The 17,386-nt window shown below is 39.9% G+C and overlaps 1 protein-coding gene and 1 long non-coding RNA gene across 5 annotated transcripts in view; one reads left to right on the forward strand and one right to left on the reverse strand.

The window, feature by feature from the left end:
* LOC105394077 (protein MON2 homolog) overlaps nucleotides 1-17,386 on the reverse strand; it is a 44,819-nt gene that overhangs the window by 26,641 nt on the left and 792 nt on the right. For all 4 annotated transcript variants that reach the window (XM_048630880.1, XM_048630881.1, XM_048630879.1 and 1 more), the window contains exons 2-13: nucleotides 17,166-17,297; nucleotides 16,543-16,725; nucleotides 15,178-15,307; nucleotides 14,470-14,570; nucleotides 13,772-13,897; nucleotides 13,286-13,365; nucleotides 12,113-12,236; nucleotides 11,264-11,378; nucleotides 9,719-9,850; nucleotides 1,594-1,690; nucleotides 986-1,114; nucleotides 69-151 (exon numbers count right to left, since the gene is read on the reverse strand). In XM_048630880.1, coding sequence (XP_048486837.1) covers nucleotides 69-151; nucleotides 986-1,114; nucleotides 1,594-1,690; nucleotides 9,719-9,850; nucleotides 11,264-11,378; nucleotides 12,113-12,236; nucleotides 13,286-13,365; nucleotides 13,772-13,897; nucleotides 14,470-14,570; nucleotides 15,178-15,307; nucleotides 16,543-16,725; nucleotides 17,166-17,297 — 1,432 coding nt within the window. The remainder of the gene's footprint in view (nucleotides 1-68; nucleotides 152-985; nucleotides 1,115-1,593; nucleotides 1,691-9,718; nucleotides 9,851-11,263; nucleotides 11,379-12,112; nucleotides 12,237-13,285; nucleotides 13,366-13,771; nucleotides 13,898-14,469; nucleotides 14,571-15,177; nucleotides 15,308-16,542; nucleotides 16,726-17,165; nucleotides 17,298-17,386) is intronic.
* On the forward strand, nucleotides 2,399-3,063 carry LOC125490718. The gene is made up of 3 exons (XR_007267860.1): nucleotides 2,399-2,502; nucleotides 2,689-2,778; nucleotides 2,943-3,063. It is a non-coding gene; the product is annotated as an uncharacterized LOC125490718 (long non-coding RNA).

Here is a 17,386-nt window from a genome sequence, read left to right on the forward strand (position 1 = left end):
TTTTATAAAAAATGAATTGTATTGTATATCTGAGATAAAGATAACGATAGATTTATTCCATATCTTACCTGTGTTAGAATTTTCAATTTTGTTGTTTGAGTTGATTTCTTTTTCTTCTTCATTTTGACCGTCATCGTACAGTTCTTGTAGTCTGAAAAAAAAACATTATCATATACAGGGTGTCTCTAAAGTCAACGGCATGCCTTGTAGGACTGATAAGATAGCTCAGGAGTGACCAGAATAATATAAATAAGTGTATATCCAAAGTGTCCAGGGTATCGATTCTCGAGTTACAGAGATAATCTCAAATTATGAGATATCGCCGAAATAACGTTTATCTCGGGTGAAATTGGAAAAATGCTATTCGGTATTCGCGTAAAACGTCAAAAGTAAAAATTTCTTTCGTTAATTTGTGATCAGAAGCGGACATGTTAGGGTAGATTTCATACAAAGATATATCTCGGGTACTGAGATTTACAGCATGTTATATCTAAGCCCGAAACTGAAATCCGAATTAGAAAATTCGCAAAAAAAAAATTTCATTTTCCTTATTTTTAGTCACGTGACTTTTACTATGAAAAAAAAAAAACGCGAATTTCCAAATTCTGATTTCAGTTTCGGGCTTAGATATAACATGCTGCACATGTCGGTTTCGGCTTAGTATACCAATTTTGCAACATCCTGTAGACTGCAAGTAGGGGGGTGGTGGTAGCCCCACGGTGCAGTCCAGCATCTCTAGACTGGAAGTAGGGAGGTGGTGGTAGCCCCACAGCATCTCTAGACTGCAAGTAGGGAGGTGGTGGTAGCCCCACAGCATCTCTAGACTGCAAGTAGGGAGGTGGTGGTAGCCCCACAGCATCTCTAGACTGCAAGTAGGGAGGTGGTGGTAGCCCCACAGCATCTCTAGACTGGAAGTAGGGAGGTGGTGGTAGCCCCACAGCATCTCTAGCCTGCAAGTAGGGGGGTGGTGGTAGGCCCACAGTACCTGAAGTACTGGTCGCCCTCGACGGTGATGGCCGTGGAGCGGATCACCTCCATGAGGCACGCGTACGCCACCGAGATGCCGTAGCCGTCCTGGATAGAGGGCGCTTCGGTGCGGTCCAGCATCTCTAGACTGCAAGTAGGGAGGAAAATTAGCGTTAATGGTCACCGCACATATAACCGTAAAGTCATATAATAGTAACGTAAAGGGATTGCCTCTTATTTTCCTCTGTCAACCAGCGCGTTTTACCGGTTGACAGAAAAAAAGAGGCGATTCCTTTACGTTCGTTACGGTTTATGCGCGGAGACCATAAGGAATTGAGTATTGGGTTGATAGCAATCAATATATATTTTCGATGGATGAGGAAGGTCGAGAAGGGAATTTTGGGGTCCACATGTTGGATACGGGTGGATTAGTAATTGAAAAAAATACAGAGTGTTGCGAAAAAGGGAAATTCTGAACCACTTTTGTTCTACTATGGCCCCCGAATCACTCTTTCAGCTTACTAAACTTCTTTTGCAACATCCTGTTTAGCAAAGAATAAAAGAGATTTATTGACATCTGTCAAAAGTTAAATATAAAAATGGCGACATGGTTCACTAAATACTTACTACACAGATTTCGCGGTCCCAGGTTCGAAAGTGACGCAGAGCGGTAGCCAGACGCCCTTCCAGTAGAACCCTGGCTGTTGAGGGATACCCTGGGCTCCTGAAACCAAAAAACATATTCATTCAACATTGGTAATTTATTTCATGTTGTGATTATAGATAAAACCTCAACCACCGCACCATAGCATGATGGGATTGGGGCGGCATCTGTGATTAGTTATGAGGACCACAAGTGATGACTGTGATGAGACTAAGAGATGTCAGTCACTCAGTATAGATGGCAGCACACGTCAAGGTGAACCAAAATCAATCATCATGCGGCATTGGAGTTTCCTAGTAATAGCATAAGGCTGAGGATCCTCTTTCCATGGAGGATGAGGTTTGGTTTGGAATAAAAAAAAAAACACACACACACGCACTCACGCCTTGTACTAATGTACTCCCCTGCGGGGTAGGCAGAGTTGCATTGCTGCACCCACTTTTCGCCAGAGTGTTATGTTAGTCCCAATGTAATAGGGGGCGGGCCTATTGCCATTTTACGGGCACATCCAAGACCCGAGAACAAATATCTGTGTTTAAACAAATATCTGCAAATATCTGCCCCAGCCGGGAATCGAACCCGGGACCATCGGCTCAGTAGTCAGGGTCACTAACCACTACGCCATTCGGTCGTCGTCGTCGTCGTGGTTTGGAATAGGAGATACTTTTTACTAACGTAAGGGTTTAGGTATAAGACAAAAACATTTTGTTCAAGTAAAATATAACGTGGCTGACTAGATTTTGTAAGTAAATTTAATTTGGACAGTTGCCGGATTGTTATGATGTCTTCATTGAGATTGAAAATCCTAATAATTATCTTATCACTAAAATGTTTGCAAGCCGTACATTATTATGACTACGAGGATATCGAAAGTAAGAACTTAAAAATCACATGTTCCCCAGTTCTTAAAGCGGTGTTTTAAAATAGGTATTCTTCTAAAAGAGTTTACATTTGACCGTTTTTGTCTGAGTACTGAGCCTACCCACCCTAAAAAGAATCAGGCGTAACTTTGTTATACTATTGTATCAAGTAGATAATTATAATTTGGAAAATTACAGACAAACCCATGAATCTAAAGGAGTCTTGGAAAGACCAGGAGTCGAAGGAAATCAGTCTCGTGGAGCGATGTACCAGAAGATACGCACCAGGTAAGAGCAATATTTGAGGATAATTTATGCATTAAAATTTATTTAGTGGTAAAGTGGTAATGATGATGGACACGATCCCCACTCTATGGGGTACCGACTTTGATGATGATGATGATGATGATGATGATGATGAAAGTGGTAATAATTGTATATGAATATTTCAGGAACTTGCACCGAACCAGTTGCGTCAGTGTGGACTTTCAACATGGAAAAGAAGGCTTGTATGTAAGTTACTGTGGTGTTGGAATTGGAACGCATTATATTATATTCTACCCTAGGAGCTGGGGGTAAAGTTCCCTTACGTGGCTCTCTTGAGCTGATGTCTCCTAGTTTTCAGCTCAAGTATCCTACCTCCTATTAGTAGATGTTAAGTAGACGTGTATTGTTGTATAATATTTGCATAGCTTTTGAATGTACGAGTATCATACATAACCCACAGTGTAAGTTTTATTTATTATTTTATTTAATTCTTTATTGTACAAATATAAAAAAAAACATGTACAAAAGATGGGCTTATTGCCAGTTCACAAATCCCTCGGATTAAGGGCCCGTACAGGGTGACGTGCCCCGCCAAATTTGGGTTTTCAATGCTCTTCACACAGCACACGCAGTGACACGCACACATGTAAGTTTGCACAGTGGGTCATAAACTTTTACTCGCCAACTTTATTGACAATTATTTTCAAGTAGTGATTTGAGGGTAAGTATAATTTTTAATTACACTGGTAAGCACCAGGAAAGAGTAGAAATTAATAGGGGTGCCACTTTTCTCCATACTCGGAACCCGATTAGCTTTCTAAACAAATGTAGTATTTACTTACTTGTAGAAAGGTAACTACAGGTATTAAAGTGTAGATACTAAGGGTATACTAAGCCGAAAGGGGATGACTCAACTCAAGGGGTCATTCTGAACAACTTTTGTTCTACGAGTTTTGCAAATTCGCGAAAAAAAATATTCGTTTTCCATGGTAAAAAGTCACGTGTCATCAAAGTTTCTATGAAAAAGGTTTTTTTTTGTTCATTTTTAAAACTCGTAGAACAAAAGTTCAGAATGACCCCCTGTCTCACTTGTTTTTACCCGACTGCCGAAGGAGGAGGGTAATATTTTTCGATTGTATGTTTGTATGTTTGTAAGTATATTTTTTGGTAGCAGAATAATATTTTTTCTTATTTTTAGGGTTTCGTACCTCAAAAGGAAAAAAGCAACCGTTATAAGATCTCTTTGTTGTCCGTCTGTCTGACTGACTGTCTGTCACCGCCCTTTTTCTCAGAAACGGGTAAAGATATCAAGCTGATATTTCGCATAGATATGGGGAGTACCCCAAAAAAATATTGGGGTACTCCCTCTCCCATACAAGTAAATTGGGGCTGATATTTTTTCCGGTTATTTTGATGGTGTAGGTAGGGTATCGTTGAATTGGTCTTTTAATATAATAGGTATAAAAAAAGGTTAAAATATAATTATTTTGCTTTTACCCTTAAATTTGGGGACCACACCATAGAAAAATCCTAATTAAAAAATGATTTCAATAGATGGCGTGTTTTTATGTTGGGTAACTCAGAATAAGAAGTGATGATATCTCAGAATAATAATGGTTAATGGTGCTATTCCGCTGAGCACAGAAACCGGTGGGACACAAGTGAAAAGTGGCGGTTCCCCTCATCTCGCATAATCTTTATTGACCAAAACTGATTTCGCATAACTCGTATGGTCTTAACTTTTTTGGCCGAACCATCACTTTGCCAAGAATTATGTGGCATAAGGCTCGTTTCGTCTAAAACTCTTTAGGCACAATCTTTAAACACCTAAGTTTCGTTTGCTCAAATGTATGTTCGTCTATACCTATGTATAATCTTGTTTCTCCTAATGTTATCTTAATAAAGAATATATTAAGTATGTAGTAAATGTACAAATTGTGGTATTTTTTCTCATACATCCCGAAAATCACGATATTGAATGATTAAAAAATCGAAAGTTAACGAGCAATACAACATACATTTATAATACACATACAATAATTATTACAAACCCCATGAGATCGAAACCTAAAGATAGGTGCGACGACGAGCAAAGCGAGGAGGAGCGTGTTAGGTGCACATGTTCATCAAAACCAAAGCGGAGCGCAGCGAAGCGGAGCGGAGCGTTTTCTAAACAGCGGAAACAATACAAGGCACCAGTTTGGTGCCTCCGTCAAAGTTAAAGCCAAACAAATATTATTACTTTGTATAAACCTATTATTAGGCTATTCAAGATCTGGCCATACCACTATTAGGCTAAACAAGATAATGCGAAATAACTTTTTACTAATCGAGATTTATGCCATACGATTTTCGGCGAAACGAGACTTTGACCAAACGTTACTATGCAATACGAGATTAGGCAAATAAATCTTGGGCCAAAAAAGGTAGAACCGAAAAGTGGTCATGAAAATTAATGCACTAGGGTAGACCCTGCTCCTAGAACAGGGCATGAGTTTGTGATTTGTGTGCGAGGATGGAAACTTTGAATATTTTCTTGATTTTTTTATTATTGATGCAATAACATATAGTATTTTTTCTGAGTTACCAACCGAAGTCACCCCGTGACAGGGTGACTAGATAGGTACTTCTGCAAATTACGCCATCTATCGTTGGTTTTTTTAGTAACTACTGTCTATAGAAGAAATTCCGTCATTATCAATTTTACGTTACGAATGAATTTAGTAAACCCAGTAAACCTAACTAATCCAGAGGAAACCTAAAATATCTTTTTGTCTCTCTGAAAAACATACTTAATAGCCCAAACTCGATGGTTTTAGCTATTAACATCTTTGAAATAAAATTCAGTCACCACTTTGTTACTGCCCTCATCAGATCCTCACGAGACCATACCTCAACCAGTACCATGAGACTGTGTTTTTGATGAATCCTAACCTAATGTTCCTACGTATTGTCATCACTTAGATCCATCCTAACTAATATTATAAATGCGAAAGTCACTGTCTGACTCTCCTACTATAGAATAGATTTAACATATTAGGTTTTGTATTTATTTCAGACAACTGAAAAACTTTAATACCGCGATGTAGGATCTTCATATTAATTCGCCTCGGTTCCATACAAGCTCTCTGTATTGCGCTTTTAGTGCCATCTGTTGGTTATATCCGGAACTGTCTGTCTGTCTGTCTGTCTGTTACTCTTTCACGCCAAAACTACTGAACGGATTTGAATGAAATTTGGTATACATATGGTCTAGACTCTGAGAAAGAACATAGGCTACTTTTTATTGTGAAACGGAGGTTGTAAGGGGTTAAAAGGGGGGGTTAAAAGTTGTATGCGAATACTTAATTTTAAAAGATAAAAATACTACGGCTGACTGGCGTAGTGGTTAGTGACCCTGACTGCTATGCCGAAGGTCCCGGGTTCGATTCCCGGCCGGGGTAGATCTTTTTTTAAATAAACTTTATATTTAAGCACTTGATGAGCAATAATTAAACATTTTGTTCTAGCGTTTTTGAAACTTCGATCTGTGAGTGGATGAAATAGGTGTTCATATTTTGTATGAAGTTCGTCATTTTTGAAGATAAAAACATTAGGTATATTTTGTATTTAGGCACTACATAATCACAAAAAAATAATAATTAGCATATAAAAAAAACCCAGTGTGGGGGTGTAATATAGGGGTTGAAAGTTTTATGGGTGTTGAGTTTTAGAAGTTTAATTTATATAGTAGCTATGTCTGCTCCTAGATGGCGTTGTCGGATCGGATATAGATCGCGGTATGGTTTGATTTTAGCTAATGTACTTATAGTTTGTATGTATTTGCAGTAAGTTTTTAAGGTCCTCGAAAACAACTCAATAAACGACTGTACTTTTCAATACGTTTAATTCATTGTCATTTGGTTCTTATGCGTCATTTTTGAAGATAAAACCATGAAACTTATTACGTAGGTGTTTTAGGAAAATACGCAGAGATTTTCTATACGGAATTCCCATGACTGACACGCACAGGCTAAACGTAGCGTAGGCACTTGAAATTAGGAAGGGACGTAGCTTAGGTACCGTATTTTCCCACAAAAACCGGAGTTAGCGGTTGAAATTCGGCATTAACTTAGGCTGTTTTTAACAGCATGCGGATTTGATCACGCACGCGGGATTTCCCCGCACGCGTTCATACAAGTATTCATTGTGACGCGTGGAATATGCACACGAGATGCGGGAAAATGGCGTGCTATCCCACGTGCGTGATGAAATCTGCATGCTGTTAAAACAGCCGTAAAGCTTAGTTACAATAGGATATTGCAAGATACCTAGATGTTTTCAATCTAACATGTCTGCACACCTTAGTAAAGTTATGGTTTTGTTTTGAAAAATGGGAGTTAAAGTGAAAAAAAATAAGTAGTATGAAAAAAACCAAAACTGCATAAGTTAGATGCTTGAAATTAAACATTTATAAATTACTATTCTGCCATTGCTATACAAGTCTTTGCTCAATGAAGTCATGAAAATCATTTTTAGTCAAGTATCTTCGTACTTATTTGTCATCTTTCATCTAATTTAATACCACCATGGCATGTTATTGGGTAGGTAGTTCGGGAGTACGAGTAGTCCACGGCAAAATAATTTTAAGGCGAAGCGAAGCTCGCGGGCAACAGCTAGTTCGCTGTATTCCTGCTCCTCATCGGACCTTTACGAGACTGTAATGTCACGCGAGAACATTGCCCACTATCTAATTTAATTTAATGTATTGAATATAGTGTAAGAATTATGCTTCCTCAATTTCAAATCAAATTATGTTGGTGTCATAAAAGTTGAAAAAGTGCAATGACAACCAATGTGCAGTGATTTTGTATCTGTACACGAAAAGATCGCGAGCTGTCAGTGCTGCCTAAACCGACGTGACCCTTCTTTGGAGGCCAGCGGCCGACTGAGTCAAAAGTCGCTTGTGTTTATGATTTTATAACACAGAAAGCCGCCATAGATATTTGTATGAAGATTTGAGGGAAAAAAATTGCCCAAGTTTGTTATTAATTTACACAAAATAGGTGTGTGTTTATTTAAAAACAAGGTATTTATCGCCTAGTCCAAGCATTTATCTTTATAATTTGATAAGAATCATATGAAAATTCTTGATAATTACGACACAGTTGTTACAATACGGGAGTGTGATTTACTGGTTTTCTGAAATTAATTTACAGTTATCCATAAGCATTTACTTAAATTCGAATGATTCAGCACCTAGCTAGACTCTTCGGCTACCTGTGTGATTTTTTTCAAGGCTGTAGAGCATCATTTACTATATAATTCTATGACAATGCCAACCCTCGATTCCCTATTGCAGACCCTTAAATACAACGTGTGTGATACTTTAACTTAATTAATAATCAATGTGTTAATTGTAGCGAGCGTCTCGGCTGCCCTACTCCATCTCTGAACAGATTCCCCACCCACCACCGATGTATGGAGGTTTGCGCGAGACTTGTCGAGGCCTATGAGCGCCTGGTACAAGGCCGGTCGAACAACTATGACAGTGATAGTGATGCAGCTGTTAAACTTATGATAGGTATAGTATAAATTACTGGTGTTTACTAACTAATGATAGGACGATTCGGAGCCTGTCCTGTTAAAAATAAACCAATAGCATTCGAGCGGCATAGCGCGCACCAATAGGGTTGCGTGGTTTTGACGCATTCCTTACCCATTTCGATGTAAGGAGGCTTGCGCGAGACCTGTCGCGGCCTATGAGCACCTGGTACAAGGCCGGACGATCAACTATGACAGTGATAGTGACGGAGCTGTTAAACTGGTGTTAGGTAATGTTTTTTCCATACATCATTATGTAATTTAAGTAATAAATGACGGTTTCTTAATTAAAATTTATGACATGGTAAAAATGTACTAACCAATTTTTATGAAGCCTACAATATGATTGCCATTTGTTTAGTCTAAAATATAGAATTACTATCTACCCATTATTAGTGCTTTAAATGTCCTTACAGAAACAATGTCATCACCAGCATTACGTGAAGGGAAGCAATCAGTCCAAGAACTATTCGACGATGACTACAATAATGATTATTCTGACACCGAGGACAGTGAGACAGAAGAAGAGATGATGGTAGAGAGAGACTGGTTTCCGCAGAGCATATTCGATGGAGATGTATTGGAGTCTGATGTGGACTTAGCTTAAGATAAGAGATAGAAAGCGAGGAAAAAGGCAAGAATTTAGTTTTTTTTATAAAAATTTAAGTGCAATAAAACATTTTCAATACCTTTCATAATTATTGGATCCATTGGTTTTATAAGTTTTTGCGTAACTACTTTTCTGTTAAAAGTTTCATTATACTACTCTGTGTAAAAAGTATCGGGACTGGATCAATAAACTACTAAATGTTTGTTATTAATCCTAATTTATTTTAAACAACATTTGTTGGCATATGTGTATCGATTCTAAAAGAGCATACTTTGAAGGTAATAAAATAAATTGGCATGAATAACAAACATTTTGTGTTTTATTGATCCAGTCCCGATACGAATGTATATAGTTACCGCTAGAGGCGCTATGCTCCACGTTGTGTGCGAGAAAACGAAAACTTTTATAGTTTATAACTTCTGGAACGGTGTAAATACTCCATAGATGGCCCGAGCGCGTTTACGATGTCCTGGAATATGTTGGTATACATGGCGGCTTCATAATACCAGGGACGCATACATACCAGCCGCAGAGCAGAAGAGTTCTCTAGTGTAGACCAAGTACGATCTAGTGAAGTCTAAAGGGTTTGTACACAAAACTGCGTTGCGACGTCGCATCGCAAAAACCTGCGACAGTAATCAAGCATTTACCCTGAACATCTGTCAAAACAACCGCAGATTTTTGCGTTGCGACATCGCTGGATGCGGGCCGCCTGTCGGACAAGGTGGAAAACATTGGGGGAGGCCTATGTCAGATGATGATACATACCGGCGGGCGTATTGACTTGAGAAGCGACGAACAGGCTCTGGACATAGGCCCCCAGCGCATTCACGATGTCCTGGAATATGTTGGTGGAGTGCGGCTTCATGTCGTAGCATTCGCAGAACGATTTCAGGAGCTCTGTGGGTGGAAATAACATTATTAGATAGATAGATAGATAGATAAATCGTTTATTTGTTCCACTTAAACATAACACATATAAGTAGTTACAACAAATTAGATAAGTACAGTTATGTACACAAATTATGGAAATGTGTGTGTTGAAGCAGACCAAAAGGGAAGCAACTCAGCGCATATGTTTGCCCCTAGGGACAAACCACTGATTTTCAGTTACCTCCCGTAGTTTAATTTTCGAGAGCGTCATAAACTGCCTGCCCTGTAAAAATACTTACAGGTAAAATTAGTGTTATTTAATGTAAGTGTAAACCCGTCAAAAAGAGAAGAAAGCAATTTAGAAACAGACCATTTTTGTAGTAAATAAAAATATGTAAGTATAATTAATTTTTTTTGTTGGAACGTGACTCTTCAACAGACGAAGAAAAAACAGGTACGCACTAAGTGAGTAAAGGAGTACCATACCTATCTCCGCACCATACGTAGCTAGACAACGAACACAGACTGTGTTAGGAACAAGAGAGATAAGTTTTTTTATGTAGTTTCGTATTTACTACAATGAAGGATAATGTATTAACTAAGACAATATTCAAAGCTTTTGTTTAGTAAGAAGAAACGTTTTCATTTTATTTTTAAAATTAGTTTTATTTTTGAGAAGCCTAAAAGGTGGTGGAATATTATTCCAGCATTTTGTTGCATGGTAGCGGAAACTTCCTTCAAAGGCGGCACTAACATGTTTCGGAACTGACAAGATTGGACGCGTAGATCTAGTACCATACCTATTATGAAAAGGAGAGAAAATAAACTTTGAGTACAAATATTCTGGTTTTTTATATTTTAATACATCAAAAACTAAGCTGCAAATATGTAGATGCCTACGGGCTTCCATGTTAAGCATGGACGCTTTATTAAGAAAGGGAGTGATATGACTACGTGGTGGAACATGGAAGCAGAATCGGCAACAAGCAGTTATTAGTTTAAACAATATAAGTAAACAAATGCGGCTTCTTTTAGCCATGCTTTGAGTAATGTTTTTCGCTCTGTGAGAGCTTCCTATTTATTTAAAGGGTTTCCCGCGGAGATTCCGCAATTATAAGTGGCACTTAGCTCTTAAAAATATCATAGGGTTTAGCAGCCAGTCAAATTAGACGTTAAATGCCATGATGCGCCGGACGTAAGTACATAAAGCACATTAGATACATCACCCGTTAGGGCTCGTTTCTGGCACCCATTTTTTTTAAACCTAGTTTATATGGTAATTAGTTTGGTAGATTGCTATAAGCCTTTTTGTACTGTTTTATTTTTAAGTTTTTGTTCTGTAATTTGTTGTTTTTGATGCAAATAAAGTGTATTTATTGTTAAATCAGTCTGATTGTTTCTAGAGCAAGTGTTTTTTTAAATTTCAACACCAGTACTGACGTGGTTGTATAGTCATCTTGTGCAGCACTTCTAAGGCCAGGGCTCGCTGCCACAGCGGCTTGTCGGGGTCCAGGAACCTGATGGTCAGCGACAGGAATATCTCACACTCCGTCACCTGAAACAGACAGCAAACTGTTATAGTACGTGTGGATAAAGATATAATCTTTTAATATCTTGTTCTGTCTATACTATACCGCATCTTATTTAACAGCAATAGGCTTTTTCAAATTTCGTCGTCCCATGACAACATTTCCAAGGGATCGAACCCGGACCCTTGTCAAAATAGTCTAAAGTTGAAAACAATGAGGGCAACTAGTCATGCCCATAGAAATTGTAGTTGTGAATCTTCTTCTCACCGTTTCGTTGACAAACACTAGAGGTGGACCACACTTTATCACCGTGTTGAATGGATTAGACTAGCTAGTCAGATAAGTTGTAAATCGCCAGACACGAGGTGCTGGCGGGGTGGGGGGTCGGGGCTGTGCTCTGTGGGACACCCTATATACACACTGCTCTGTGGGACACCCTGTATACACTGACCAGCGCGGCGTGGTACTTGTGCACCAGCACGGACACGAGGCGCTGTGCTCTGTGGGACACCCTGTATACACACTGCTCTGTGGGACACCCTGTATACACTGACCAGCGCGGCGTGGTACTTGTGCACCAGCACGGACACGAGGCGCTGTGCTCTGTGGGACACCCTGTATACACACTGCTCTGTGGGACACCCTGTATACACTGACCAGCGCGGCGTGGTACTTGTGCACCAGCACGGACACGAGGCGCTGTGCTCTGTGGGACACCCTGTATACACACTGCTCTGTGGGACACCCTGTATACACTGACCAGCGCGGCGTGGTACTTGTGCACCAGCACGGACACGAGGCGCAGGAGGCGCATGCTGACCGGGTACAGGGGGCGCGGGGGGGACGGCGGCGCGCCCGGGATGTGCGCCGCTGTTAGCGCCGCTCTGGGGGAGGAGAAAAGTTTATTAAAATATCATAATGTGGAAAAATAATTGGAAAGGGCTCTTGTCGAGGACAAATGCCTATCTTTTTCGTCTTCCCAAAAAGTCTGTTATAGTCGGGGATGAATATAATGTTTGTGGAAGTATAAGCAAGCCATCAACGGCAAGGCAACTTTGGGCAAGGCAAGTGGTCGGTCGAGTAGTGATCATAATTTGGAATGTTAAGAATGATGAAACGGAAGTTTAACCGGGTGTATTGCCGTAGCATATAGTATAAAATTTACAATATGGCTTGATGGTTATGCTAAAATTATTATCTAATATCTCTCATAATGACGGCAGATGGACCAAGGCAGTGTCGGAGTGGTGGCCAAGGGAGGGACGGCGATCAGTCGGTAGACCGCCGACCCGTTGGTCCGATGACATTAGGAGAGTGACTGGACCAAACTGGATGAGTGTAGCACAGGACCGTGGGACTTGGCATAACATGGAGGAGGCCTATACCCTGCAGTGGGTTGACATAGGCTGATGATGATGATGATGATGATCTCTCATAAAATAAATTAAATAAATAAAAGTTTAACAGTTCCAAGTTTATATTCAACACACTTGTGCAATGTTTGTTAATTTGTATTTACATACGTCATACTTTTACTACAATAAATGCAACATATGTAAAAGTGTTTTTAATATTATATTGATGTCGATTCTGAAGGCAGAAATTCTAATTTTAACGCTGTCAAACTAAAATAATTGCTAGCATAAAATGACATTTACGAAAACAATCATAGAGTCGAATTTTAAACAAAGAAATTAAGGTTTTGACAGCGTTAAAATTTGAATTTCTGTCTTCAGAATCGACATCATTGTCGTTTTAAAGGTGACGGTATGAATTAGTTTTTTTTATATGTTTATGTTTTTCAAATGGCAGCTTTACCAATTCAAAATTCAAATCATTTAATTTCAGACTAAAAGTCCATAAATTAATAAGTAATGTTTATTGTATGATACAATATATTTTATGTTAATGAAATTATTACCAAAATACGAACCGGTATTTGACATTTGGAGAAAACAGTCTTATAATCAGCGCACACACATGCTCCTTCAGAAGGAATCTGAATTCGTTTATCTGAAAACAAAATGAATAATTTTACTATTTTATTTTGTCGGGTTACAGTGACATCCTAAAGATATTAATAAAGTAATTCACTGGACAGAGTCACGAATAAGAACTATATCCCTTCCCACAAAAGAGTTATTAAATATAATAAGCAGTCCATAACTTTTGGTCTAAAAATAATAGCTAAGAAATATAGCTAAGAAGTCATTGCACTCTTTTTCTGGATGGTGTGTAGTAAGTAGCTCATAATAATCTTGATAACTTTCACTGAGTTGCAGAAAGGAACTTTAAGCTAATGACGGCCTTAAATGCTTTTGACTTTATATGGACAGAAAGAAAGAGACAGACATAGATTTAATAACGACATTAGCATAAAGTCCCTTCCTGCAACTCGGCATTTAAGGACTATTCATACCTTAAAGAACACAGGCGCGAAGTCAGTTAACACCGTGTCCAGTAGCTCCAGGCCGAATGTCTTGGGCACGTCGGTCATGCCCACCAGCCAGCTCGCCGCGTCGCCGTTCACTAGCTGGATTATGTCCTGGGGGGTTTAAGAGTTATATGAATACTTGTTTATAACTTCAGCTTTATCTATTATTCAATACAATCTTAAAATTACTTCATGGTAAAAGTCGTCCATTTATGAAGAATACTTGTTTAACTTCAGCTTTCATCACAACCCGTCACGTTCCTACTGCTGGGCACGTCTCCTTCCAATGAAGGAAGGGTTTTAGGCCTAATTCATCAAGCTGGCCTAGTGCTGGTTGGTGGACAAAACAGCTTTATCTAACTCAATCTTAAAATAACTGCATGGCAAAGTCGTCCATTTATGAAGAAGTTTTAGGTTTCTTTGTAGAGGTCATATGCTTGAGAAAGAGATCTAAAAGATTGGCACGATTGGTCACAGCTGACTCCAGAACTATGTGTGTGTACTCTTTTGTACAGTGACAAAAACACACTTCACAGACAACAAGAGACAGAAATATACCTATTCATTTTTATAGCGCTGATGACTTCACCAATAATTTTGTCTTAGATGGCAGCTATGTTGCTGTTGATACGTATTTTTCACCTTTATGTACAGTTCAGTAATTTTAATATAAAAAGTCATACCTGTAGTATGAGGAAGGCATCGGCGGCGCAAGGCTTCAGGTCTTTGGGTGCTTTGCTGTTGCTCTGTGGCCTCACGTCCGCTGGGTTCACCTTTAGTTGACCTGCAATAACGTTACATTTATGTTACATCCATCGTGTTTCAATGTTGTCCCGCTGGAATAATGGTAATTCATTTACCATGGTAATGGGAAAATGGTAGTGTTTGTAGCGCGGAAAGTAGAAACTTAAAATTGCAGCTATCAAATGTAATATTCACAAACACAATAGCGAAACTAGGGTTTGTGTTATGAAAGAATTAGCGTCAGCCACTGACTGCTGGAGATATAAAGAATATCTGATAGGTCACTCGAGGCTACTTCCGTGCATTCCGGTTACTGGTTATCCTGCAGAAATATAGCTGGAGGCACCAGGACAGTGATTAAGTTTACGTTCCGCCTTAAACAAAAGCAAACACGAACGTTTTTTTGCAACACTAGCTTGTAGCGCTACAAAAGATGGAACTACATACTATAACTTTTGGAACTCAAGCGATACCATCTTTCGCTCTCATCTTCGCTTTCGTAAATTTTACAGTATTCTAAGACACTAGGCACTAGGCAGCCTGGTTGCGGCAGCCTGTAAAACATATGACTTTGTATAGGAGGCATCCACTAATTCCCATATACTTTAGTGGCTGCCGCAACCTGTTTGAAAGCTGTAGCAGCTCACCATTAGCCTCAGCCAATGCTCGTTCGAAGACCAGCGCGACCAGCTGCCTCGCGGTGGCGGCGGCCGCGTGCGCCGTGCTCGCGTCGCGCGCCTCCGACGCCACCACCATGCGCATGCACAGCACCATCAACTGTGGGAGAGAGAGGTCACTGTAGAGAGAGAGAGAGAGAGAGAGAGAGAGTGGCGGCGGCCGCGTGCGCCGTGCTCGCGTCGCGCGCCTCCGACGCCACCACCATGCGCATGCACAGCACCATCAACTGTGGGAGAGAGAGGTCACTGTAGAGAGAGAGAGAGAGAGGGTGGCGGCGGCCGCGTGCGCCGTGCTCGCGTCGCGCGCCTCCGACGCCACCACCATGCGCATGCACAGCACCATCAACTGTGGGAGAGAGAGGTCACTGTAGAGAGAGAGAGAGAGAGAGGTGGTGGCGGCGGCCGCGTGCGCCGTGCTCGCGTCTGTACTGAGAGGGCACTGTAGAGAGAGAGAGAGAGAGAGAGAGAGAGAGAGAGAGAGAGAGAGAGAGAGAGAGCACTAGCTGCCTCGCGGTGGCGGCGGCCGCGTGCACAGCACCATCAACTATGGGAGAGAGAGGGGTATTGCTGGTGGACAGAGAGAGAGAGAGACCTTCTCCTGAATGTAAGAGATACAGTACTGAAAACCGCATTAAAGTCGGTCCAGCCAAATGCTACATAATCAGTCAGACAAATGTTTTCTCTTCAGATTCTTGCTACATATACCTACTGGACATATTATATCTACCAAAGCTCTCCATCAGTAATTATTTCGACAGGTTACATCATTATGCATGTATATACTTTCCCCAATATTTATCTTATCAAATAGCGCTTATCGGTACATAGACCTACTATAATAATTTCTCAGTAACTAATCATGAACAGTGTTATAAAAATTGTAATAACTGCATGATTAATTTATTTAATATGCTTCTGCTGTTGTCCTGGTTAACTTTCTTCTAGGATTTAGGGAGTCTTGTTCCTGCATGTATGGTTGATGATGATGAAGTAAATACCTAATAGACAGATTGTTTTACATTATTAAATACAAGACAACATGTAATAAAGATTATACATGATGTAGTCTTCTGTAGGCATTTGCATAACTCTGACTAATAGACAACTTATATGGGCTTCTGAGCTCATTATTGCATGTTTAAGACATTTGTACTCAATACTACTCATTCATACTACACACATAAGACTTAATAGATACTACCTGTTAGGTATGACATAAAAAACAAAATGTAGCATTATATCCTCACACATACAGAAATCATTCCCATTTATAATATTTACTATGCAATAATTTGATTAGTATAGGACCAACACCAAGTACAACTAAACCCTCACCCTAGCCAGTGTGTCTCCGTGCACCAGATCAGACGTGGTCATCAGCAGCGCGGCGGTCTGCAGCAGCTTCAGCTCGAGCACGTGGCCCTGGCCCAGGTTGTAGAGGCAGTCCACCACGTGCCGAGCACCCTTTGCGTCAATGCCTTGCTGAGCGATGAGCCGCTGGATCGTGCCGAGACAGAACTGGAATAAATAGTGTTTTTTTGTAGTCACTTTATTGTGTATTCAGTCTTGAGTAACCATAATCAGTTGTATGGCGTGTGTGCTGTGTGGCATTGCAGGCACTCCCTCCCATTATTGGGTGGCTTTCTTATTCAACTGGTCCTAGATGTACCAAATGTACTTTCATTTCAGCCTTCTTATTTGAATTTGGAATACAACTGGTTAGGTCAGAAGCCAGTTTGTTTGGGTGATAGTTAGATAACTATGAATAGACAGACAGCTCTTTAATTACACACATATTGAAAAGATTTCTTGAGGGATTTCTGGGGTAAAAAGTAGCCTTCCTATTATCTTGGAAACCTACTTTTATTCTCTCTTACTTAACATTCCTATGTTCATTTATAGCTCACCAAATAATAGATTACTACCAAAAAATTAGTAAGAAAGTGTTTAATTAATACCTTTATAATCTTCATATCCTTGGACTCGCATCCTTGCACCAGCGGGTACAGGATCTGATTGACTACTCCGTACAGGGACGCTTGAGGGTTGTTGGCGGCAAGGGACAGCTTCTCGATAGCTTCATCACATGCCTGAAAAAATAGTAGGTACAGTCAGAAATGAACATTTGAAATTAGTAAACAAATATCAATATTTGATAAGACCTCATTTAATTTTAAAC

Source organism: Plutella xylostella, chromosome 27 (genome assembly GCF_932276165.1).
Source record: "Plutella xylostella chromosome 27, ilPluXylo3.1, whole genome shotgun sequence".
Lineage (NCBI taxonomy): Eukaryota > Metazoa > Arthropoda > Insecta > Lepidoptera > Plutellidae > Plutella > Plutella xylostella.